This window comes from Heloderma suspectum, chromosome 17, assembly GCF_057233095.1.
Source record: "Heloderma suspectum isolate Gila_16-S chromosome 17, 16-S_ref, whole genome shotgun sequence".
Taxonomy (NCBI): Eukaryota; Metazoa; Chordata; class Lepidosauria; order Squamata; family Helodermatidae; genus Heloderma; species Heloderma suspectum.
Window position 1 is genome coordinate 705,746 of NC_139474.1, and position 24,136 is coordinate 729,881.

Consider the following 24,136-nt stretch of genomic DNA (forward strand, 5'->3'; position numbering starts at 1 on the left):
GCCCAGTACATGCCCATGTCAATGCAGGCGCCTGGACACTGCGCAGTGCGGGGCCTGTCCCTTCCTGCGCTGCAGACACCTTCTGAGGTCCAGACAACCCTGCACAGCGCCGGGTGCTTTTCTCGATCTTGTTAGCCAAGAGCCGCCCCCCGCGTGGCTGCCGTGTCAGTGGGGCCGTGGCAGGATGAACGACTGAGCCGGCAGGCAGCAGGGAGTCTTCTGCAACGCCGCCCCCTCGCCTTCGCGGCAGAGGCTGAGGCGCTGGCCCTGGGGATGGGAACAGGGGGCTGTCCCTGTTTCCCTGGGGGAAATATTGGAGGGGGCATGATTTCAGAACAGCAGACGGGTGAAGGCTGCGCTCTGGGCCCAGCCATTTTGCAGCCGCCGCCACCTTAATTTTATCTCCTTTTCTGACATTTTGGAGGAAGCTGCATCTGGCAAGGAGAGCCAAGGCAGGCCAACCCCATGATGCCTGCAGGAGAAATGCATCCATAGGAAGGAGCCTAACTGAAGGGAGCCCTGCTGTTCACACCAGCCTGCCTTCAGGGATCCAGCTTTTGGCCCAGACTCCCTTCCTCTTCTGTCGTGGGGCACTTGAATCCTCGCATTCTTTGGAACAAGCCAAGCAGCCCCTTCAGGGTGGAGGAAAGGGAGAGGGAAAATGAACTTATTTGTGGCTCTTTCCAGTTAAGCGGCGGCACCAGAGAAGGACACCCCTCCCTCTGAGTGGGCATTAGCCGTTAGAGCGAAATAGAGCCTCTGCATTCCACACGGGGGGGGGCGGGGGCCTTGTGGTGCCCCCAGAGACAAGTGGCTGGCTACTGCTGGAACAGGGCTAACTCCAGAAAACTGCTTTGAGGGAGTGAAGGGGAAGCAAACGTCATTATTAGGGGATTAAGGATTTAAAGCATGCTAAATCAGCCCTTAACATCCTGTGTCTGAATGCTGGGGGAGCAGAAAATATTTGAGGAAGTGCCTACTACACCTCTCTGCAATTTGGAGTCATCCCTGTTTTGGAAAGAGTGGGCCCACTCCTCACCCCTGGTCTGCTCTAGCGGGGCTGTTCTTATAGGGTTCTCTGTCCTGTCACATTCTTCCTTCCCATTCAGATTGTAGCTCAAACCTGCTGGTGAGGTTTTATGCTAAGGCCCTGGTCCAGCTAAAGCCAGTCACGATACATCCCATTGAAATGAACTGGTCCAGTTTCTCCATGACTAACGTAAGTCCCATTGCTTCCAAGGAGGCACCGTCTTCTTGGTCCTGTCCACAGGGACATTGCACTGGTTACACTGCATATCACAGACCCCCTCTGCCCCGCCACCCATGTCCTGACCTGCAGAGCCAAAGGTCTGGATGGGGTGCCTCTGGGCATTCAGCTGTGTGTGTGTGTGTGTGTGTGTGTGTCTTGTGGGCCACAATTAGGAGTGGTGTGCCATGAAGGCTCCCAGCGGAGTGGAGGAGTCGAAGTGTGTATAGCTCTCCGTTGCAGGCTCTCCATTCAGACCTTGGTGAAATTTGGGGGCCAGGGGGCTGGTGGGGACAGTGACATTGTGAGGGGGTAGTACTTCCTTCCTTCCCTCACCACACATTCCTTGAATGTGCAGAGCAAACTTCTCAAAGGGGCTTTACTTGCAGCCAAATCTTATTCATGTTTTCACAGAAATAAGTCCCACGGACTCACAAGTAAGCGTGCATAGGGCTGCAGGCTCAAGTCTGCTTCACTTTGATTGGATCATGCAGCTGTGAATATTTTGAAAATATTGCCCAGGCATTGTCTTTGGAAACGGAACAGCCCTCCCAATGTTTTTCTTTCTTTTTCTAAATGGCGCATGTTTCTAGCTTGTTGGCTACAAAGGACGTTTTGAAAGTGCGCACGCAATGCCCAGCCACACTGCAGAAGCCCCGCGCTTTGTAGATCAAGCCCCTGAAACGTCTTGTTTTTCAGATTAAGCTGCAGCAGCAGGAGATGGAGGAGGAGAGGAGCCCCAAACCTCCTCTGGACAGTCTACCCTTCCTTTAAGCCTCTGGGGACATGTATGTGGTGATGCAGCAAACTCAGAAACAGGTGCAGAAGGAGGCAAGGCAAGTTCCTGGGGAGAGATGCAGAGAAAGGGCAAGAGCCGGGCAGTTCTGAATCTGCGCAGACCAGTGGATGGGCTGTAGCAGGGCAGCTGCTTGGCATGCAGAATGAGGCCCCAGGCCCTAGCCATGGCGCTCTTCTCTTCCCATCCAGCTGGCCCGTTGGCCCAGTCCAGACATGGAGCCGACTCAGCTGGTGAAGTTTCAGCCCCTCTCAATCGTGTCGAAGGTCCACCCAGGCCTTCATCCTGATCCTAACACTGGCCTATCAGATGCGCCTCCAGGAAGTCCACAAGCACTGTCCCCCCCGCCCCGCAACGGGCTTTTTAAACGCCGTAAAAATGAACAGAGAGGTCTTGAGAGGGACACTGAACACAGGGGTTGAGTTAGGCTCAAAGGGCAGGGGGGGTGCATGTTAAGTGCCCCCTCTCGCCGTGTAACATCCTGGGAAGTGCTCTGCTGAATCAGAGCCAGGCCTGACCTGGCTGGTCTTCTTCCTGGCCTGCGGTCCCCATGTGTCTCTTTCAAGAGGCCGCATTCAAGCACACAAGCGGGCTCTGCTGCATGGGTAGACGGCGCCAAACTAACTGTGTTAAGGCTTAGGGAAGTGGGGGGCGGGGGGCTTGAGCAATTTGCCTCAGCCAGCCCCCACAGAGCAAAGGGCCTCCTGGCTGAGATCCTGTGCCTCAGCCAGAGCCCTCACACTCGTGGTCCTTGTGGGGGGCAGCAACAGGGCCCCCAATATCACTCTGGGTGGCCTTGTGGGTCTCTGCCAGGTGGGGGGGGAACAGGGAGGGGCATAAATAGCTTAGGGGGCAGAGGCCTTTGCCCCCGTTCGTTCCCCCAGAGGCTTAAAATGACGCTGGGCGCCTGCCCAGTTTGGCTTGGCTCTTGGCCTGGACGGCCTGCCCACTGCACTGAGGTTGTGTGAACGAGTGCCCTCAGCCCTCAAGAACTCCTCGCTGGCTGGGCAAGAGCAGGAAGAAGGGCTGGAACTACGTGCCAGTCAGCGGCACACAAGAGGAGCAGACACGCGGCTCGAAGCCACCAGCAGACCCCCGGCAGCTACGTCGTGGCTCATGCCCCGTTTGCTGGGGTGCCGCTCACAGAGCCATGTGCCCCCTTGGTGTCCACAGACGCCAAGAGGCTGCCCAGACCCGCCTTGCTGCCCCTGCCAAGTTCTTCTTCCTGCCCCTGCCTCATTTCCTGGGCATTTCTGGGCCTCTCTCTCTGATCCATCCCTGTTCCGTAGAGCAGCCCAGGAACATCCTGCCTGGCCTCTGCCAGATACAGAGATGTATATGTTCAATTGCTTTGCTGAAAGGCTTGAGCACTGAGTGCAGAGTGGGGACCTTGGTGTGGATTCACAAGGCAGGACTCCCCGTTGATTTTCTTTTTCAACCTGCCCACTGTTGGGACTCCTGTGAGAGAACTCCAGCCATGATGGGAGATCTTTGGCTCTGATGCCTTCAGCATTTTGACAGAAATGTTTCAGCTGGCCTTGCATAAGAAAAGGACAGTGTTTAAATAGGGATTGTTTATTTGTTTATAATATTTATATACAACCTTTCCACTAATGTCATCAAGGTGGTGTATTACAATTCAAATAAAGCCAATAATCCACAAAAACATTGAAACAATAACACCTTATTAAAACGATGTTGCGACAACATCAACTCCAGTAATCTCAGTTCAAAGGGCCAACTTAAAGAGCTGCGTCTTCGCTTCTTTCCAAAGACCCAGGAGAGTGGGGAGCAATCTTAGCTCTGCAGGGAGAGCATCCCACAAGTTGGGCCCGACGTGGGGAAGGGCCTTTCCCGCCTGCCCAGCCTGCAGGCCGCGGCAAACTGGGGTGTCCTCCGTCAGAAGGGCCTCCCCTGCAGAGCTTAATAAGCGGACAGGTTCAGAGCGAGACCAACAGATAGCCGGGGCTTAAGCCCTTCAGAGCTTTAAAAGTTAAGGCCAACACCTTGAACTGAACCTGGAAAGTAACTGGCAACCAGCATGTCTCTTTCAATATACACGGGATAGGATCATGACTCCATTTTGACTGGTCCACCGCCCCCGCAGAGTCAGTCTACGAGCATCTCTACACCAGCCTAAAACCCCGCATTTAAAACAGGGCTTCCTGCTTCCATTTTAAATGCAGGGTCACGGTGGACCCCCTTTACCTGTGCTCCCCCTCCCCCCGCATCGCCCCTTATCGGAGTCCTCCGTATGTTTCATTAGTCTGGCTCCTCTTATTGTGCGTTTTCCTCTTTTCATGAGGGAACTCAGGCAGAACTCAAGCGCTGCAATTTGATAGCTTATTATCTCCGATCTTTTAAAAAAATGTAATGAAGGTCATTTAGCACGCGGGATGCCCTGGAGGTTGACGACCTCATCTAAAGGGCCTGCAAACCTCCATGGGTGACTTCTGAAGTCTCCCCTCCAAGAGGGACCGGAGCCACCACAGAACAGGGCCTCCCAGTCCCGTCTCAGCCAGACAGCCCGGAAGGATACCATGGCGAATGGTACTGAGAGCAGCGGAGAGGTCACACGCCGGCTGTCTCAGGAAGGGAGGCTGTTGGGCCGCGGGGTCAGCATCCCTGCACTGGCCCAGCTGCAGCAGCCATCTAGGCAGGCTGGTTGTGGCCCCAGGGATTGCGCCACACATGCACACACACCGCCCCAGCAGTGTTGCACCGAGGGGGCATGTGCCTTGGCAGGTGCGGGCAGCAGCCGGCCTAGAGGGCCCAGGCTTCTTTCCTAATCCCAGTAAAGCATTTCCCCCCTCTTAGGCAGTGGAAAGTGCAGCTGCCTTATTCCAAATCAGACCCTTGGTGCATCTGGCCCAAGTATGGGCGACGTGTGCCCCTCTGGATGCTTGGGCCTACAACTCCCATCATGCCTCAGCATTAACTGCACTGGCTAGGGCTGTCGGGAGTTGTAGGCCACAACACCTGGGCGGGTGGCCCTGGAGAGCAGCTGCATCACCACGTTGCTCCGAGGGCAGCAAACGCTGCTTGCAGTTGACGCTGTTATGCTTCAAGCAGCGTTTCCGCTGGCCCAGGCGCCCTCCTGAGGTGCCCAGCTGAGGGAGGACCCACCCCCGGAGTGCTGCTGCCACTTGCTGCAGTGGGCAGACGCTGAAGCGAAGCCGCTCCTGCTGCCTTGGCGAAGGAGCAGCGGCAGCCCTCCGAGAGCCCCAGGTGGGCTTGAGGCTAGCTGGTGGCTGGCAGTGGGGGAGGGCGGCCCCGTGGGCAGCCCCGGGGGCAGTGGAGGGAGGGGGCCATGTGCTGCGCCTCTCCGCCCGCTGCCTGAGCCCCAGGGCCCCTCCTGGCGCCAGTTGCCCTTCTGCGGGGCGCGCCCCTCCTCAGGCTCCGGAGGACTTGCATCTCTGAGGGGGAGCAGATGCTCCGTGCCCCAAGGCACGTGAGTGGACACCAAGGCACCGCACGGGCACCGTCTGCCATTCCCCCACCCTGCAGCAGCTGCCCTGCATGGTGCTTGTAGGGCAGTCACACTTTTTCTGGTATATCATTGCCCAGATCACCTTGTTGGCTCCTCAGCCGATGGAGGACAGACTACGGCAACCTAAATGAAGGCATCAAGCAAGGTTTGGGCACGTGGCGCCTTCTGCAGTGTGGGACTGTGCGGGGGAGGTGCCGCAAAGCAGCCCGTGGTGTGGGAAGGGACGTGTGTCTCTGCTTTCCTTCCTGGCGTGCGTGCGGCTGTGTCGCTGCCCTGCTGCAGGAAGGCCAGGGCACCGCCGGCCCCTCCGGAAGGAGGCCCTGCTCAGCCTGCTGCCAGGGCTTGGAGACAGTGCTGCTGACTCATTCTGCAGCTGCAGAACCCTGGGAAGCTGCTTCGGGGGGGGGCGGGAGAGGGAGAGGGAGAGGGAGAGGGAGAGGGAGAGAGGCACGTCACGCATGCTACTGTCTCCTGTCCCACGTGTCAACAGGACGCCTCTCAGCTGAGCTGACCAGCCCTTGCAAAGGAGAACGATTCCGAGTGGGGAAGGAAGAGGGAGCCTCCCGCTCGCACGCAGACGTGCGCGCGCATACGCCGCTCCGCTGGTGTCCTCCTTGGGGGGCACACATGTTGCTGGAGGCCGTGCATGCCAGCTGAAGGGCTGCGGCTCGGTGGCAGTGCCCCTGTGCTGCACGCGGAAGGTCGGGGTTCAAGCCTCGCAGCATCTCCGGGCAGGGCTGGGAAAGGCCCCCTCCGCCTCGGGGACCCCGCAAAGCCATTGCTGCCAGTCAGGGTAGACCGTTCGGAGCTAGATGGACGGAGGCTCTGACTTGCTAGAAGGCAGCTGCCTGAATGGCTTTTGTACCCCTTGTGCACGTTGGAACCAAGTGTCTCCTACAAGATTTCTTGTGAAGGGGCTGAGAAGAGCCGGCCGGTCAGCCAAGAAAGGCGCTGGGCCTCCTTGCCTGAGAGCGGCGACGGAGCCCGCTGCACTGGGGCTGGGCTGGCACTGGTTCTGCAGACTCACCCTGTGGGGAACTTCATTACCAGTCATGTTGGTCAGAAGGCTTCCAGCAAGAGGGATGCTTCCAGAATTCTCCCCATCGGAATTTCTCTCTGGATTTTGGAGGCGTTCTGAACAATCTCTTGTTTCTGGAGTGACACCAATTCTGCTTTTGGAATCCTCCACCATTCCATTTCTTATTTCTGAGCCTCCGCAGTTCATGGCAGCTTTCAGCGCACGGTTCACCTACATCGCTAGAAACGTTCAAAAGTCCGTGGACGCTTCTGCCACATCTGCCGGATGTGTCCTTCAGCAATGAAATATTGGAAGACAAAACAAGGCTTCTTATGGAGAGAATGTTAGGAAGGCTTTGAGTTTAGACCTGTTATTGCTCTAACATCCATGGATGCATTACATTTTAGGCTGCAATCCCACAGCCTCTTGGATGCTGTCCCAGAGGCCACAGGAGAGATCGGATCACCTCTGCCGAGGCCCTGAACCATCCCTGCCCCCGCAGACTCTTCCCTGTCTGGTGCCAGAGCTCCAACTTTGGAGAGCAGAAAAACGGGGGCCTGGCAGGGGAGGAGCAGGCGACAGGTTGTGCATGTGCAGTGTCCAGAGCTCTCCTGGCCTTCTGCCATACCCCCAACATTGGGAGGAGGATTTTAGACCAGCCCATGAGTCAGTCTAATGTCATTCTCCCATGGTGAGCAGGGAAATTGGTTTGCTTTTTATTTTTATTTTATCAATGCATTCATGTCTATCGATAACATGGAAGAGGGAAAGATGCCAATGAATGGAAGGAACTAAAGGCGCGGTAAAGATCAGCCCCTGATATCATGTGTTGCTAAAGGAGCAGTGGGTGTCAGGGGCTGCTGCAAGGCCCTGCTCCTGGCAACGCAGAAACCCCCTCAGCCCCTCCATCCACACATTCGTGTGGACGTCTGAAATGGGGAAGCCTCCGCACAGAGGCCTCTACGCACCTAGGCTTCCTGGATCCTAGAACACTACGTGATCTGGGCTCCAGCAACACCCAGGGAAGCCTATGCACATGCAGGGCTTCTGGGATTCATTTTGTGGACGATCCTAGAAAAGCCAGAGGAGGGGAGCCCAGGGCAGAGTGAAGTGGAGATACGACGGAGGTGGCTGGAATTCCCTCATCCCCCACCAAAGAATGAAGTTGCAACTCTGAAAGCAGGAGGGAAGGACTCCAGGTTCACTCCTGATTCCTGGTGGGATTCTGCCTGTGACTCTGCCACAGGATCAGCCCCCCAACCCCGTCGTGGTTCTTTTGAGCCACGGGAGACAGCAGCACAGCAGGAAGGCGGCTGGCCACCGGCAAACATGTCTGGGACAAAGGAAAGCGCCTGAGAACCTGTCCCCATGTGTTGCTGGGAAGAAAGCCGATGCACTGGGGAGGGCCACCTTTTCTGAATGCCCCTGGCATAAAGAGAACACTCTCACCAGAGCCTCTTTTTTCTCCCAAAGAATAAATCTTCACATGGCAAGTGGAATAAAAGGATCTTTGGTCAGTCTCTGGCATTCATGGGGAAGGAGTGAAGGACGTGGAGCCTGAGTGGAATCTTAAAGACTCCTCTCTGGGACCACGCTGAGGGAAGCCTCGCTTCTCTCTCACACTCGGGAGAAAACAGGCCTCAGTGACAGCGGCCGCAGCAGCGGCCCTCGAGAGCCATTTGGAGCAAATGAGGCTTTGCTAAAGAGATATGATTAAAAAGCTCTCTAGAACCACAGAGCCCAAACTGGGCCAGTCTTTATTAGGGGTTCCCTCAGAGTTTCCATTTGAATTCATTTTGCTGAGGTCTGCATTGCATCGCCAGTTCCCAGGGCTTTTCTCACTTCCTTCTTCTCACTCTTTTCAGTCCAATGGAAGGACTGAAAAGGTGAGGAGATGGAACCGAGGGGAATAGGCAATCCCCCCGCCCCCCGCCATCCATCAGGCTCCGAACGGGGCACCAGGCACAGCGGCCAGCATCCTCCTCCTGCCGCAGCACGTGCTGCTCTCCATCCCAGCCTCAGGAAGCCTGGCAACCCCGGTGCACAAATGCTTAGGAGGTGCTGTCTGGAAGAATCTGTCTTCTATTAATTCCATAAAATAGACTGTAGATATCATCATATCAATAAATGCCTTCTTCCTCTAAATGCATGAAATGGGGGGGCAACCGGGGGCTCCAGACGTTTCAGCCCACCGCTCCATCGTCCCTCCCCCGTGGCTCCCCGCGCAGGCTGGGGCTGGCGGGGGTTGTAGGCCAGGACGTTTGGCGGGCCGCGAAGTGCCCGGCCCCGCTTTCACGCCTTCTGGGCCCCCGCCCCATTCCGCTCTCCGCCGCATGCCTCTCGGCCCGAGCCCCTCCTGCCCCGCGCGGCCAGCCAGCGAAAGGCCTCCGCGTCCTCCGCACGATTCCGCTCTTCCCCCGCGCTGCCCCTGCGCCTGGGGCGCCCCCCAGTCCTCGCTGCCAGCGCTCCCCGCGACGCGCCCCCGCGGTCCGGCGCTGTGGCTCGGGGCTCCCGGGGAGCCCGTCCCGCAGACGCCGAGGGTGGCGCGGGGCGAGAGGGGCCGGCGCTGCGTCGCGATGCGTTCCGGGAGACCGCCAAGTACGGCGAGGCAACCCAGCCGGCCGGGCCGCGGCGCTCCGGGCGGCCACTGCGGACAGGCCGGGGCTCACGCGGAGGGCCTCGCCCAGCCTTCGGACGGGCCCGGCCAGGCGCCGGGGGGCAGCAGGGCAGGAGGGCCGGCCGGCAGGGCGCCTGTTCTCGCCGCCCGGCGTTTCCTGAGAGCAGCTGCGCTCGAGCCCGGCCCCAGCGGCCCCTTGGCGGCTGTCGCGTGGCTGCAGCTGCGCTGCAAGGGCCGCGTCTCCTCGACCGGGCTCCGCGATGCCACAGGCGCGGCCGAAGCAGAGGAAAGAGGCGGGAGGGAAGTCGGGGGCGGGGAGAGAACAATCCGGGAAGGCTCGGAGCTCAGGCGCGCAGCCTCAGCGTGGTGCCGCTTCCCTGCCTTCCTTCAAGTCCTCCCACAAAGCCCACCTTAGCCGTCGGCACACTCTTCCAGTCTCCGTGCCCTTGCGGCCGCTCCAGCTCCCTCCCTCGCTCCTCTATCAGTTTCTGGGTTGTGAGCCTCTTGGGGAGGGGACCGCGCCTCCCCTTCTCCGTGGGGAGCCGTGTACGTGGGTGGCACGCTCCCCGCCCGGAGGCCCCCGGCTCAGCCGCTGGCCTCTCTTGCTCGAGGGTGATGGGGAAGGCACAACTGAGGTGGATGGACCCGTGGCCTCGCTTGGGATATGGCAATGTCTGATGAACTCTGAGGTTTGGCGAGGGGCCGTGGCACTGTGGCACATGTAGGAGGCTCCTGGGAGCTTCTGCGAGAAGGATCTCGGGGAGCAAGTTTCGGAAAGATCCTTCTCTGTCTGGAACCTTCAGGAACTGCTGCTGGTCAGAGGAGAGGAATCCTGGACAGGAAGGGCCAGTGGCCTCCCCCGGGCTCAGGCAGCTGCCTGCCTGCATATGAGGTTTGCAGAGGAGGGCCATTGGTCCAAAGCAGAATACTAGGATCATCCTAGAACCATCCTCAAAATCTACAGCATCCCTGCTAGAGAAGCCTTCCAGCCTCAGCTTGAAATCACAAGGGAGCCTGTTGTACCTTCCTAGGGTCCAGTCGACAGCCCCTCCAGTATCTGAAGATTGCTGTCATATTGCCTCCGAGTTGTCCCTCCCTGGGCTACCCGCACCTGCCCACCTTTCCTCTTAGGGCTTGGGCTCCTGGCCCCTCACCATCTTTGTCAGCCTTCTCTGTACACAGACCTTCAGCACTAGGGAGGGTCATCAGGGAGGGAGCGGTCTCTCGGATACTTTGGCCCCAGACCATTTAGGGCCCCAGCTGGGGAACCAGCTTCATGCCATTGTTTCATGAGAGGCATTGTGTGAATATGCCAGCTGCATTTTGCCAAAATGGAGTTTATGTGAAACTGACAGTATTTTCCCCCCAAACTCATTTCTTTTCTCCAGGAGCAAAATATTTTTGGGAACCAATCTTCAGTGGAGCAATGCATATATTTCTTCATTTTCCTCCTTCAGAACACTCGGAAGCGTGTTGCAATGGAATGTTGTTTGGGATTTCGCTGTCTCTGCCTCACTCCTCTTATTTTCCCCCTCCCCCCCACAGGAACCACCATGGCCTTCCTCTTGCTGGCATTCTCTGCCTTTGCCCAGTTTGTTCCCGCAGATGCATTCCCTTTCTCCAGGGAAAGCACAGGTAACTGGGGGCCGAAGGCGTGGCTGCGCGATCCGTGGATCGCTCGGACGGCACCATTTGTGGCTGCCAGTGGGGGTGCTGACAGAGGGCGGGGGGCGTTGCGTGGTTGGATGTTCCCCTAAGAGAAGAACTGCTTCTGTCCGTAGGGATAGATGGCAGGGCTGAGCTGTGCCCTCCCGGAGCAGGTCCCCAGCTCCGTGGCAGAGGAGTGCAGCTGCCTGGCCGGCAAGCAACCTCCAGGGTCTCTGGCAGCCTGGCTGAGAACGGCCTGGGAGAGCTGCTGCCGCTGGAGTGGGAGTGCTGGGCAGGACGGCCCAAGGATCCCTCTCCATGTATGACTGCTGGGGGAGGCCATCGCTCAGCGCAGGAGCGCCTGCTTTGTGTGCAGGTGGCGTTGGGTGCCGCCCTTGGCGTCTCCAGGGCAAGGGAAAGGCCCAGGCAGCCCCTGCCAGCAGAGGAGAGAGCACAGGCAAGGGGGATGGTGTGTCCCTGTGTGCAGCTGCCAACTGTCCCTGTGGCTGTCCAGGTCCCCCCTGGCAGCCTGCGAGGAGAACGGTGGTCTGAGTGGCTTTTAAGGGTGGCTGAGCTCTCTGTAGGAGCATGTAGGAGACAGACAGAGGGAGTCTTCCTTGCAGCCATGGTTTGCTCCCTCTTCTTTCAGTCTGCACTTCACTGCCAACTTACGCTTCCTCCAGCATCTCCACGACTTCATTTGTTGAGTATTTGAGTTAATTGAACAACACTGCATGCATGCACGTGCCTCTTGTGACCGTTTCCTTGCCTATCAGCAGGTGGCAATATTGTGTTGCATAGTCTGCTTTGAGAGGGGCAGATTGGGGGCAGGAAGCCTGGGGCTCCTGTCCCTGGGTCTGCCCTGTGCAGAAGGTGAACTGCCCCCGCACACACACACACACTGACCTCCTTTGCTTCTGCCCGCAGATGACCTCAAAGCTCTGCGGGTCTCGATTGCCAAATATCCGCCTGCCCGAGCTGTGCTTTCCGGCAGCCTCACCATCCCCTGCCACGTGACCTACCTGCGTCTGCTGCCCACATCTGGAACCGCTGGCCGCCACGCTGTCCAGGGGGCACCCCGAGTGAAATGGACCTTCCTTGCCCAGGGCAGAGAGGCGGAGATCCTGGTCGCTCGGGGCCTGAAGGTGAAGGTGAGCGAAGGCTACCGCGACCGAGTCTCCCTCCCCTTTTACCCAGACTCGCCAACAGACGCCACCTTGGTCCTGAGTGAACTGCGGTCCAATGACTCTGGGGTCTACCGCTGTGATGTTCAGCATGGAATTGAGGACGGGCACGATCTGCTGGAGGTGAAGGTGAAAGGTAACATCCTCTCTGCCTACGTATCTTGCCGGGGGCATGGGGGGGATTCAGGCCCCACACCACTGGGCAGGATCTCAGCAGGCACTTGGTCTCCAGCCCACATGTGCTTGAGGAGGGCCGGGAGGGCGGCACCCTGGACGTGCCTTTTGACTCTTCTAGAAGCTGTTCTCCTCCCCTCAAGCTGGACTCATTTCTGGGTTTGGATTTTTCTGCACCAAGCGGGGAGGATCTACAAGGGAGTGTCTGCAGGTGGGGGCAGAGCAAAATGCCTTCTGCTGCCCTCTGCTTTTTCTCCTATAAATTCCCCATCCCCACCATGCCACATGGCTGTTGCAAAGGGAACCTGAATGGGGCTGGAATGTCCGTGTTTCCCCTGCAACTTCTCTTGCTGCCCAAAGACCATCCGGATGGAGGGGTTCATCTGGGCTGGGGGAGGGGGGCTGCAGCCTAGGGATGCTCTTGGACTCGCTGCTGTCTGGAGGGGCTCAGGTGGTGAATGTGGCCAGGAGAGCCTTCCACCAGCTGCCATCTGGAACGGCAAGACATGGGGCCCATGCAACAGGTAGCTCCAAGCTGAACTCCTACAATGCTCTTTAACCTTTAAGGCCCTAAACCATTTGGAATGGGGTTATCTTAAGGCTGCCTCCACCCTTATGGCCCAGCTCATACTCTAAGACCTGCACCAGAGGTCCTGCTCGTGTGTCCGATGGTAAAATTGGCTAAGGTGTTGAGCACAAGAGGCAGGCATTTCTTGGTGGTGGCCCCACATTATGGAATTCCCTTCTTGTTGTCATTTGCTTGGCCCCTTCTGTACAGGCCTTTAAGAGGGTCTTTATAATGTATCTTTTTATTGCTGCCTTTTTTGAATAGAAGTGACGTCTGTGCGACCCAGAGCCATTTTTCTCATATGTCTATTTACTGCACCTATACTACTCTACACTTACATGGGGGACTTCAGTTTCCCTGATATTTGTTGGGAGACAAATTCCGCAAAACATGGCCCCTCCAGGAAATTCCTGACTTGTGTGGCGGATAACCTCCTCCTACAGAAAGTAGAGGAATGAACTAGAGGATCGGCTATCCTTGACTTGATCCTAACCAACAGAGATGACTTAGTGGATAAAGTAGCAGTTACAGGAACTCTGGGGGAAAGCGACCATGTTGCACTTGAGTTCTTGGTTCTAAGGGAAGCAAAAGCCGAGTGTAGCCAAATGCGTACCCTGGATTTTAGGAAAGCTGATTTTAATAAACTCAGAACAATGATCAGTCAGGTCCCATGGCAAGCGATGCTAGCGAGAAAAGGAGTCCAAGATGGGTGGGAGCTTTTAAAAAAGGAAATTCACAAGGCACAATCACAAGCAATTCCAACAAGAAGAAAAGGTGGAAGACAACAGAAGAAGCCAATGTGGCTTCACAAAAAGCTTAGGGATGACCTGAAAACAAGAAAGGACACATATAGGAAGTGGAAAGAAGGCCAAGTAACAAAGGAAGAGTACAGGCAGATAGCACAGAATTGCAGGGATGGCGTCAGGAAGGCTAAAGCTGAGAATGAGCTGAGGTTAGCAAGGGATGTTAAAAACAACAAAAAGGCTTTCTTCAGCTACGTGCATAGTAAAGGCAGAGGAAAGAAATGGTGGTTCAGCTATTAAATAAGGATGGCAAAATGATAACAGATGACAAAGAAAAGGCAGAGGTGCTCAATTCCTACTTTGGCTCAGTCTTCTCCCAAAAGAGGGTCTATGACCCCGCTGCTAAAGGCGAAGTACAGGCTGAAGGGGCAGGATTGCAGCTTGAGATCGACAGGCATATAGTCAAGGAACACCTCATTACTTTGAATGAGTTCAAATCTCCAGGGCCGGATGAACTGCATCCTAGAGTCATAAAGGAACTGGCAGAAGAACTCTCAGAACCACTGTCTATTCTCTTTGAGAAATCATGGAGGACGGGGGAAGTGCCAGATGACTAGAGGAGGGCTAACGTTGTCCCTATCTTCAAAAAGGGTAAAAAGGAGGAACCTGGGAACTACAGACCAGTCAGTCTGACATCAATCCCTGGGAAAATTCTGGAGCAGATGATAAAGCAATCCATCTGGAAGCACCTTGACAACAATGCCGTGATTACTCAAAGCCAACATGGATTTGTCAAAAACAAGTCCTGCCAGACAAATCTGATTTCATTTTTTGATCAAGTAACCTCCCTTGTAGACCGTGGGAATGCTGTAGACATCATATACCTCGACTTCAGCAAAGCTTTTGACAAAGTGCCCCATGATATCCTGATGAGCAAACTAGCTCAAAGTGGGCTAGATGAAACAACGGTCCGGTGGATCCACAGTTGGCTACAGAATCGGACTGAAAGAGTGCTTATCAATGGGACCTTCTCCAACTGGGGAGAGGTAACGAGTGGGGTACCGCAGGACTCAGTCCTGGGCCCAGTGCTCTTCAACATTGTTATTAATGACTTGGAGGAGGAGGTGCAGGGAATGCTGATCAGATCTGCAGATGACACACAATTGGGCAGGATAGCTAATACTTTGGAAGACAGAAACAAAATTCAGAGTGATCTGGATAGACTGGAGCGCTGGGCAGAAAACAACAGAATGACATTTAATAGGGATAAATGCCAAGTTCTGCAGCTAGGAAAAAGAAACCAAATGCACAGTTACAAGATGGGGGATACGTGGCTCAACCACACTACAAGCGAGAAGGATTTTGGAATTGTTGTCGATCACAAGCTGAATATGAGCCAACCATGTGATGTGGCTGCAAAAAAGGCAAATGCTCTTTTGGGCTGCATTCATAGAAGCATCGCTTCCAAATCCTGGGAAGTACTAGTCCCCCTCTACTCAGCACTGGTTAGGCCTCATCTGGAGTACTGTGTGCAGTTCTGGGCACCACACGTGAAGAAGGATGCAGACAAACTGGAGAGGGTTCAGAGGAGGGCAACAAAGATGCTCAGGGGACTGGAAACAAAGCCCTATGAAGAGAGACTGAAAGAACTGGGCATGTTTAGCCTTGAGAAGAGAAGACTGAGGGGAGATATGATAGCACTCTTCAAGTACTTGAAAGGTTGTCACAGAGAGGAAGGCCAGGATCTCTTCTTGATCATCCCAGAGTGCAGGACACGGAATAATGGGCTCAAGTTCCAGGAAGCCAGATTCCGGCTGAACATCAGGAAAAGCTTCCTGACTGTTAGAGCAATACGACAACAGAACCGATTCCCTGGGGAGGTGGTGCGCTCTCCCACACTGGAGGCCTTCAAGATGAGGCTGGACAGCCACCTGTCAGGGATGCTCTGACTTGGATTCCTGCATTGAGCAGGGGGTTGGACTCGATGGCCTTGTAGGCCCCTTCCAACCCTACTATTCTATTATTCTATACATGGTCTGTGTAATGTGCCATTGCTTGATTTGTGAGCACTTGGCTCTAAAAGGTGGCTTATAAGTGCCTTGAATGAATGAATGAATGAATGAATGAATGAATGAATCCATAATATGACTCTACACAGAAGAGTGGAAGAGCAGCCCTGCAGCTGGACTGGCCAAGGTGGGTCTGTTGAGCCCAGCCCATTTCCCCGCAGTGGCTACCCAGAGGCCTACACAAGGCCCACGAGTAGGATATGAAGGCAATGACCCCTCCCTTGCCGTTCACCCCCTGTCGGACTCGAAATGTAGACTGCCTCTAAACAGGGACGCTCCACTCAGCCATCATGCTTAATATCTGGGATGCACCCATGAAGAAGTCAACAATCTGCCTCAGAACCTGCCTTGCTGACCTGTATAGCAGGGCCGCTGCAGCTCAGACATGGCAGCTTGGCTCCGTCTCTAGGCAGAGCTTTGCCTCAGCGTCTGAAGCCATGACTCTCTCCCCCCATTGACTACAACGGGAATATCACCAAATGCCCATGTATTTCTTTTTCTTTCTTTTTTTACAAAACGCATGGGATTTGCTAGCGTAATAATCCCCTCTGAAGTGTGCAGGCTACCAGATTTCAGGTCGATAAGTGCAGGGTGCTCTAGGCACCTTCAACGTTTGAGCGATGACTTGCCTTCTCCGTGGTTTGTGGGCAAGGTGCATGAGTATGGCGTACAAGGTAGAGGTGCCCCTAGCTAATGTACCTGGAAGAGTTGAGAAGGACAGGCGCACGGGGGTTTGTGCGAGGGGAGCCTGGTAAAGTTTGTGTGCTCGTGTGTTAGTTTTAAAAAGGGCGCCCTCCCTCTCCCGCGTTTGTGGGCAATTTGCTGTGTTCTTTGGCTGTGACACGTGCATGAGCCGGAGTAGTGCTTGGTGCAAGTTACACAACCCTGGCTGCTTGCAAAGGTCTCTGAGCCCCCTGCTCCCCTGGCTGTCTGGAGCTGGTGGCCCCCGATTATACGTTGTCAGCCGACAGCCCCCTCCCGCCCAGCCTGGCCTTTAGCAGGAAGGGAGTGCTTTGCCCTCCCTGGACCGGCAGCCAGGGAAGAGGGGCTGGGGAAGTTGGGCAGGTCCTGGGAGCTCGGTGGAATTCTGCGTCCCGGGCCCTGACCAGGGACTTGGTGTCGGCAGTGCTGAGCCACCAGGCATCTCCCCACGAGAGCTCTCAGGAGCCGTGAGCACTGCTGCTTCCTGGAAGTCAGGGGAAACAGTGGAAAGGTTGGGACGGCTCCTGATGAGTGCCTTCTACGCCCCTCTCCAGAGCTCTGTGATGGGAAGCGAAAAGGACAGCCCTGGGAAGGCCATGCCCTGGCTGGGAGCGGGGACGCTCAGTCACGGAGCGGCACGGCCCCCTCTGCCTCTCCCCTCTCCTCTGCTGGCACCGCCCGTTGGGGCAGAGCTTGGAAATGCTTGTGGGAGGTAAGCGAATGCATCAACTTGGCCAGAAGAAGCGAAGACAAAAGCTGCCTCCTCAGTCCTCCAGCAGGCCAGCCTGCCTCGCCTGGGGCCACTTCGGACAGAGCCCCCTCGCCTTTGGAGGCAGCCCGGATGGCTCCACAGCAGCACCGGGCACCTCGGATTCACGCACCGCCTGGGACTCCTGCTCACCTCTGCCTAACAGAGCGTCTGCGCTCCCATGAAGGCGCCCCGTCCCATCCGAGCCAGCGCCAGGGATTTCACCATGGGGCACGGCAGCCCATCCAGTCAGGGAGCCCAACCCACATCTCTCTTCGCAGGAGGTGCGCAACAGTCTACACTAGGGCCACAGTGGCAGAACCACACGATGCCAGCCACAGCGTGGGAAGCTCTTAGGCCCACAACTCCTTGAATGTGGCCTCTGTTTCTAGAGCAGAATAGTGGCAGCTTCCCAGAGGCTCCATCCCAGTCCCCGCCGCGATGCCTGCGCACAGGAAGCCGTGGGAGGGGGAGCAGAAAGGCTTTCGTGTTACGCTGCTGCCAGGCTACAGGAGCATCTCTGTCCTCCTGCCTTAAATCCAACACATTGTGTTTGGCAGGCTTCAGCGTGGACATTTCACGCCTCACCTAACCACCCTCTCCTCCGCCTTCCAGGAGTCGTGTTTCTTTACCGAGAAGGTGCCGCCCGCTACGCCTACACCTTTGCCAAGGCCCAGGAGGCCTGCGCCAGGATCGATGCTGAGATCGCAACCCCGGAGCAGCTGCACGCTGCCTACCTCAGCGGTTACGAGCAATGCGATGCAGGCTGGATCGCCGATCAGACCGTCAGGTAGGCGGAGCTCTGAGGCTCAATCTGCCCGCGAGATGGGGCGGGAAATGAACTGCCGCCATACTTTCCCGTGGAAAGTGTTCTATTCCCTAAAACCTGCTGTTTCATAACACTGATTACTAACACAACCAATGGGTACAAGATCAGTCAAGCTGCTCAGTTTCAAAGGTGTGGTTAACTTTTTTCAGGTGACTGTTCCCAGGAAGCTCATTTTTATTTACAAAATAGAAATAGATACAGATATGCATGCACACAGCTAAAATTAGGGTGTGTCAAAATCAATATCTTAAGTGTATGCTATTGAGTTGTCATCATGTCTTAAAATATTCAGAGAGAGAGAGAGAGACATGCATATATATATATATATATACACACACACACACACACACATTCACTGCTCTGTGATCCAACTTTGCTGACTTCTTGGTTGTCTGGGCTTTCTCCCTTTGCAACTGAATTTTGCATTGAAAAGAATGTGTGTGAATAATTAAAGCTCAGCACCCTGTATATGTTTAAGGAAACGGTCGCCAAAAAGCAATCAGGTTGCTGCTTGCTAATATTGCTTACTACCTGCCTTTGTTGTTGTTGTTCAGTCGTTCAGTCGTGTCCGACTCTTCGTGACCCCATGGACCATAGCACGCCAGGCCTTCCTGTCCTGTGCTCTCTCCCGGAGCGTGCTCAAGTCCATATTCATTGCATCGGTGATGCTATCTAGCCATCTCATCCTCTGCCGTCCCCTTCTCCTTTTGCCTTCAGTCTTTCCCAGCATCAGGGTCTTTTCCAGGGAGTTTTCTCTTCGCATTAGGTGGCCAAAATATTGGAGCTTCAGCTTCATTATCTGTCCTTCCAATGAGCACTCAGGGTTGATTTCCTTTAGGATGGACTGATTTGACCTCCTTGCAGTCCAGGGCACTCGTAAGAGTCTTCTCCAGCACCACAGTTCGAAAGCATCAATTCTTCGGCGCTCAGCCTTCCTTATAGTCCAGCTCTCACAGCCATACATTACTACTGGGAAAACCATAGCTTTGATTAGACGGACCTTTGTCGGCAAGGTGATGTCTCTGCTTCTTACTATGCTGTCTAGGTTGGCCATAGCTTTCCTCCCAAGGAGCAAGCGTCTTTTAATTTCATGGCTACAGTCACCATCTGCGGTGATCTTGGAGCCCAAGAAAGTAAAATCTGTCACTGCTTCCATTTCTTCCCCTTCTATATGCCAGGAAGTGATGGGGCCAGATGCCATGATCTTAGTTTTTTTAATGTTGAGTTTCAAACCAGCTTTTGCACTCTCCTCTTTCACCCTCAACAAGAGGCTCTTGAGATCCTCTTCGCTTTCTGCCATTAGGGTGGTATCGTCTGCATATCGGAGGTTGTTGATAATTCTCCCAGCAATCTTAATTCCGACCTCTGATTCATCCAACCCGGCATTTCTCATGATGTACTCTGCATATAAGTTAAATAAGCAGGGTGACAATATGCAGCCTTGTCGTACTCCTTTCCCAATTTTGAACCAATCGGTTGTTCCATGTCTGGTTCTTACTGTTGCTTCTTGACCCTCGTACAGGTTTCTCAGGAGACAGGTAAGGTGGTCTGGTACTCCCATCACTTTCAGAATTTGCCACAGTTTGTTGTGATCCACACAATCAAAGGCTTTAGCGTAGTCAATGAAGCAGAAATAGACGTTTTTCTGGAATTCTCTTGCTTTCTCCATGATGCAGCGAATGTTGGCGATTTGATCTCTAGTTCCTCTGCCTCTTCTAAACCCAGCTTGTACTTCCGGTAGTTCTCGGTTCGCATACTGCTGAAGCCTAGCTTGTAGGATTTTGAGCATCACCTTGCTGGCATGTGAAATGAGCGCAATTGTGCGGTAGTTTGAACACTCTTTGGCGTTGCCCTTCTTTGGAATTGGAATGTAAACTGACCTTTTCCAGTCTTGTGGCCACTGTTGAGTGTTCCAGATTTGTTGGCATATTGAATGCAGCACTTTAACAGCATCATCTTTTAGGATTTTAAATGGCTCGGCTGGAATACTGTCATCTCCGCTAGCTTTGTTGTTACTAATGCTTCCTAAGGCCCACTTGACTTCACTCTCTAGGATGTCCGGCTCAAGTTCAGTGACTGCACTATCATGGCTATCAGGGACATTCAGATCTTTCCTGTATAGTTCTTCTATGTATTCTTTCCACCTCTTCTTAATCTCATCTGCTTCTGTTAGGTCCCTGCCTTCTTTGTCCTTTATCATGCCCGTCTTTGCACAAAATGTTCCCTTGAGATCTCCAATTTTCTTGAAGAGATCTCTAGTCTTTCCCATTCTGTTGTTTTCCTCGATTTCTTTGCATTGTTCATTTAAGAAGGCCTTCTTGTCTCTCCTTGCTATTCTCTGGAACTCTGCATTCAGTTGGGTATATCTTCCCCTTTCTCCCTTGCTTTTCGCTTCCCTTCTTTCCTCAGCTACTTGTAAAGCCTCATCAGACAGCCACTTTGCTTTCTTGCATTTCTTTTTCTTTGGGATGGATTTCGTTGCTGCCTCCTGAACAATGTTACGGACCTCCGTCCATAGTTCCTCAGGCACTCTGTCTATCAGGTCTAATCCCTGAAATCTATTCCTCACCTCCACTGTATATTCATCAGGGATATGATTTAGGTCATACCTGAACGGTTTAGTGGTTTTCCCGACGTTCTTCAATTTAAGCCGAAATTTTGCAAGAAGCAGCTCATGATCTGAGCCACAGTCAGCTCCAGGTCTTGTTTTTACTGACTGTATGGAGCTTCTCCATCTTTGGTTGCAAAGGACATAATCAATCTGATTTCGATATTGACCATCTGGTGATGTCCATGTGTAGAGTCGCCTCTTGTGCTGTTGGAAAAGAGTGTTTGCTATGATCAGCATGTTCTCTTGGCAAAACTCTATTAGCTTTTGTCCTGCTTCATTTTGTACACCAAGGCCATGCCTGCCTGTTATCCCGGTGATTTCTTGACTTCCTACTTTAGCATTCCAATCCCCTATGATGAAGAGGACATCTTTTTTTGGTGTTAGTTCTAGAAGGTGTTGTAGGTCTTCATAGAACCGATCAACCTCAGCTTCTTCGGCATCAGTGGTTGGGGCATAGACTTGAATTACTGTGATGTTGAATGGTTTGCCTTGGATTCGTACTGAGATCATTCTATCATTTTTAAGATTGTACCCCAGTACTGCTTTTCCCACCCTTTTGTTGACTATGAGTGCTACTCCATTTCTTCTAAGGGATTCTTGCCCACAGTAGTAGATATGATGGTCACCTGAATTAAATTCGCCCATGCCTGTCCATTTTAGTTCGCTGATTCCCAAGATGTCGATGTTCAATCTTGCCATGTCATGTTTGACCACCTCCAGCTTACCTTGATTCATTGATTTGACATTCCAGGTTCCTAAACAATATTGTTCTTTACAGCATCGGATTTTCTTTTCACCACCAGACACATCCACAGCTGAGTGTCCTTTCGGCTTTGGCCCAGCCGCTTCACTCTTTCTGGCGCTACTTGGAAATACCCTCTGCTCTTCCCCAGTAGCATATTGGACACCTTCCGACCTGAGGGGCTCATCTTCCGGCGTCATCTCTTTTAGCCTTGTGATACGTTCCATGGGGTTTTCTTGGCAAGAATACTGGAGTGGGTTGCCATTTCCTTCTCCAGTGGACCACATTTTGTCAGAACTCTCTGCCATGACCTGTCCGTCTTGGGTGGCCCTGCATGGCATAGCTTATGGCTTCACTGAGTTACGCAAGCCCCTTCGCCACAACAAGGCAGTGATCCATGAAGGGGGACTACCTGCCTGCCTTAACTTAATTTATTATTTATGTATGGGATGACTCATCGTAAAAGAAAAAGAAAATAAATTCTAACCGCAAATTAATATTTTTCAAAATTAGAATTAATTTCCCCTTCTGTGGTGTAAGCCCAAAGTCACCTTTTTTCCATTTATTTCAGAAAAAAAATATGTTTGGGATGGCAGTTGCAGCATGAAATCTACCATTATTTTTCTTTCAGAGATCTTATCATGTGGGACATAGCTCACCCACCTAGAAATATGGTTTGCCCCTCCTGTGCCCCCTCCCCATAATTTTTTTCCCTGGTGTTGCCACTGCTAGAGAACCCTTCGGTCAGATCCGGCAAGGCTCTTCGTATGTTCTTGGGCTTATTTTGGACTACTTGGATGATAAAAGGGGAATTCATCTCCCTCCCTTTCTGCAAGGAACAGGTGACCTTCCCCTCCCTCTCTGTGGAAGTGGCTTGGGGAAAACTATTTATTTCAAAAATAAATAAATTCAGTGGTAGCCCCCTTCCCCAAATAAAGTTCTGTCGCACTCTCCATGGTATCAATTTAGCCTTTTAATTTTTAATAAATAATTAAACAAAGTCCACACTGTGCACCTCCCAGCCACGCGTAGGACCTGCTGCCGCCTGTCGTTTTCCAAACATTGCCTGGCCGTGGCAGTGGGGAGGACTCAGTTAGGCCTGACTCCATGGATGCCAGGGGTACAATGAGCCATGGGATCTAGATTTCCCACGCTTCCCGATGTCCTTGGATGTTGTTGTGCATGGTCACCACAGCCTCTTGAGCCTAACAGATGCCACGAGCCCTCCCTGTGAGGGAAGTTTGCTTGGGAAAGGGGAGGGAGCCTCAGTGGCTGGGCAGGCCCCGTCATGTGCCAGGCGCAAACCTAGACGGGGCCGAGGCCTAGTTGACAGTAGGCCCAGGGGAACATGGGGGGGGGGGTTTGGGTTTTGAGCACTGTCCTTATCCCCAGGTACCCCATACAGAACCCTCGTGAGGCCTGTTATGGAGACATGGATGGGTTCCCGGGAGTCCGTAACTACGGTGTAGTGGACCCAGAAGACATGTATGACGTCTATTGCTACGCTGAAGAACTGTATGGTAAGAGAAGCTGCCCCTTGCAGGACCCATGCGAGTTGTGAGGCAATCTGTCCATGAAATGTGACCCCCCACCAGACACTGGATAGCCCCATCTGTTTTGGCACTCTCAGGCAGCAGAAATAGCCCCCACTGTAGGGAGGCACATAACTTCCTTGTAACACCCCTCATTCCTGCACCAGCCATCACTGCCCGAATGCTTCTCCCCGCATTGCACATGACAAGAAGCCCTTCATCATCTACTGCAGGTAATATTCATGGGGAGAGCAACCCTGTGGTCTAGAGGGCCATAGGATAGTGCGGTTTATGGGAACCCAGGGTGGAGCCAGCTCCCCAACCACGCTTGCCAGGAACCACGCTCCCTGTCCCCACCGCCTCATGGGTGGCGCACCTCCCACTGGTCTCTGCAATCAGAGACAGAGCATGGAGAGAGTGAAAAGCGGGCAGTCCCAGGGGCAGGGAGGGGAAGAGCCCATGGAAGCCGCTTTACGCAGGTTCCTGTGTGCTGCGTGGCCTCCTCCGCTCCTGCTCTGAAGCACCCCAGCTAGACAGCCGAAATCGGCCATCTATCACAGCAGCAGGGCAGCCGGAGCACAGAGGATCCCCCCGTGCTTGCCCCCCGCCCCCCGCACAGGGTAGTCAGCAGATTCCAGCTTCGGAGGCTGTCGACTATCCCGATAGGATTGCACCCTTGCCATGTTGTATTTGTCCTGCTCAGCCTTCTGAAGCAGGTCTGTTAATCAACGGCCCGCCTTTCAAAAAGGCCACACCAAAAAATGTTTAATCTCACAGTGGAACTGCTTGGATTTCACTTTAGCATGTTCAGCAGCATTTATTATCTGGATGTCAGTGAAGGAGAGACAGAAGAGAAGCCATGTTCTGTGTCCATGCACATGCATTTACGTTCATGTGCACAAGACTCAAGTTGCTCAGGAATGTAACTTCTCGTACTCTGGGAGACCTGGAGGCTTCCAGTATGCATGCATGGATCTCTCCGAAGGGTGAAATGCAGGCAGGATCAGGACAGGGATTTGCCAGGAACTGGGACCAGAAAACAGGGACTGGTGGAGCGTGTGAAAGAGAGGTTTGTCTGTTTATTTAATTCATTGAATATCTCATAAAATAAATAGCTTTAGGCATTGTACAGTATAATTTAAACTCTAAAACCTAATAACATAATCAAATACAATAAAACGGAATAAAAACAATAACAGAGTATAAAATCAACAGACATCCCAACACAGCAGAAAATATAATTCGGATGCAAAAACTAAAACCACCATCAGGTAAAAACTTAAAACCACATTGCAGAGACTAGAATAGTAGATCTGAAACACTAAAAACACTATCAGTGTAATTCTCGTCCTGTCCCGCCCATTTCCGTGGCCCGGCCCCTGGTAGGCTGGTGGGCGAATTCCACTTAGTGTTTTAGCTA

At 53.7% G+C, this 24,136-nt stretch overlaps 1 protein-coding gene across 1 annotated transcript in view; it reads left to right on the plus strand.

Moving 5' to 3' along the window:
- BCAN (brevican) overlaps positions 1 to 24,136 on the plus strand; it is a 62,860-nt gene that overhangs the window by 15,445 nt on the left and 23,279 nt on the right. Inside the window, exons 3-6 of the mRNA XM_084824479.1 lie at positions 10,713 to 10,802; positions 11,742 to 12,134; positions 17,618 to 17,792; positions 22,577 to 22,704. Coding sequence (XP_084680605.1) covers positions 10,713 to 10,802; positions 11,742 to 12,134; positions 17,618 to 17,792; positions 22,577 to 22,704 — 786 coding nt within the window. The remainder of the gene's footprint in view (positions 1 to 10,712; positions 10,803 to 11,741; positions 12,135 to 17,617; positions 17,793 to 22,576; positions 22,705 to 24,136) is intronic.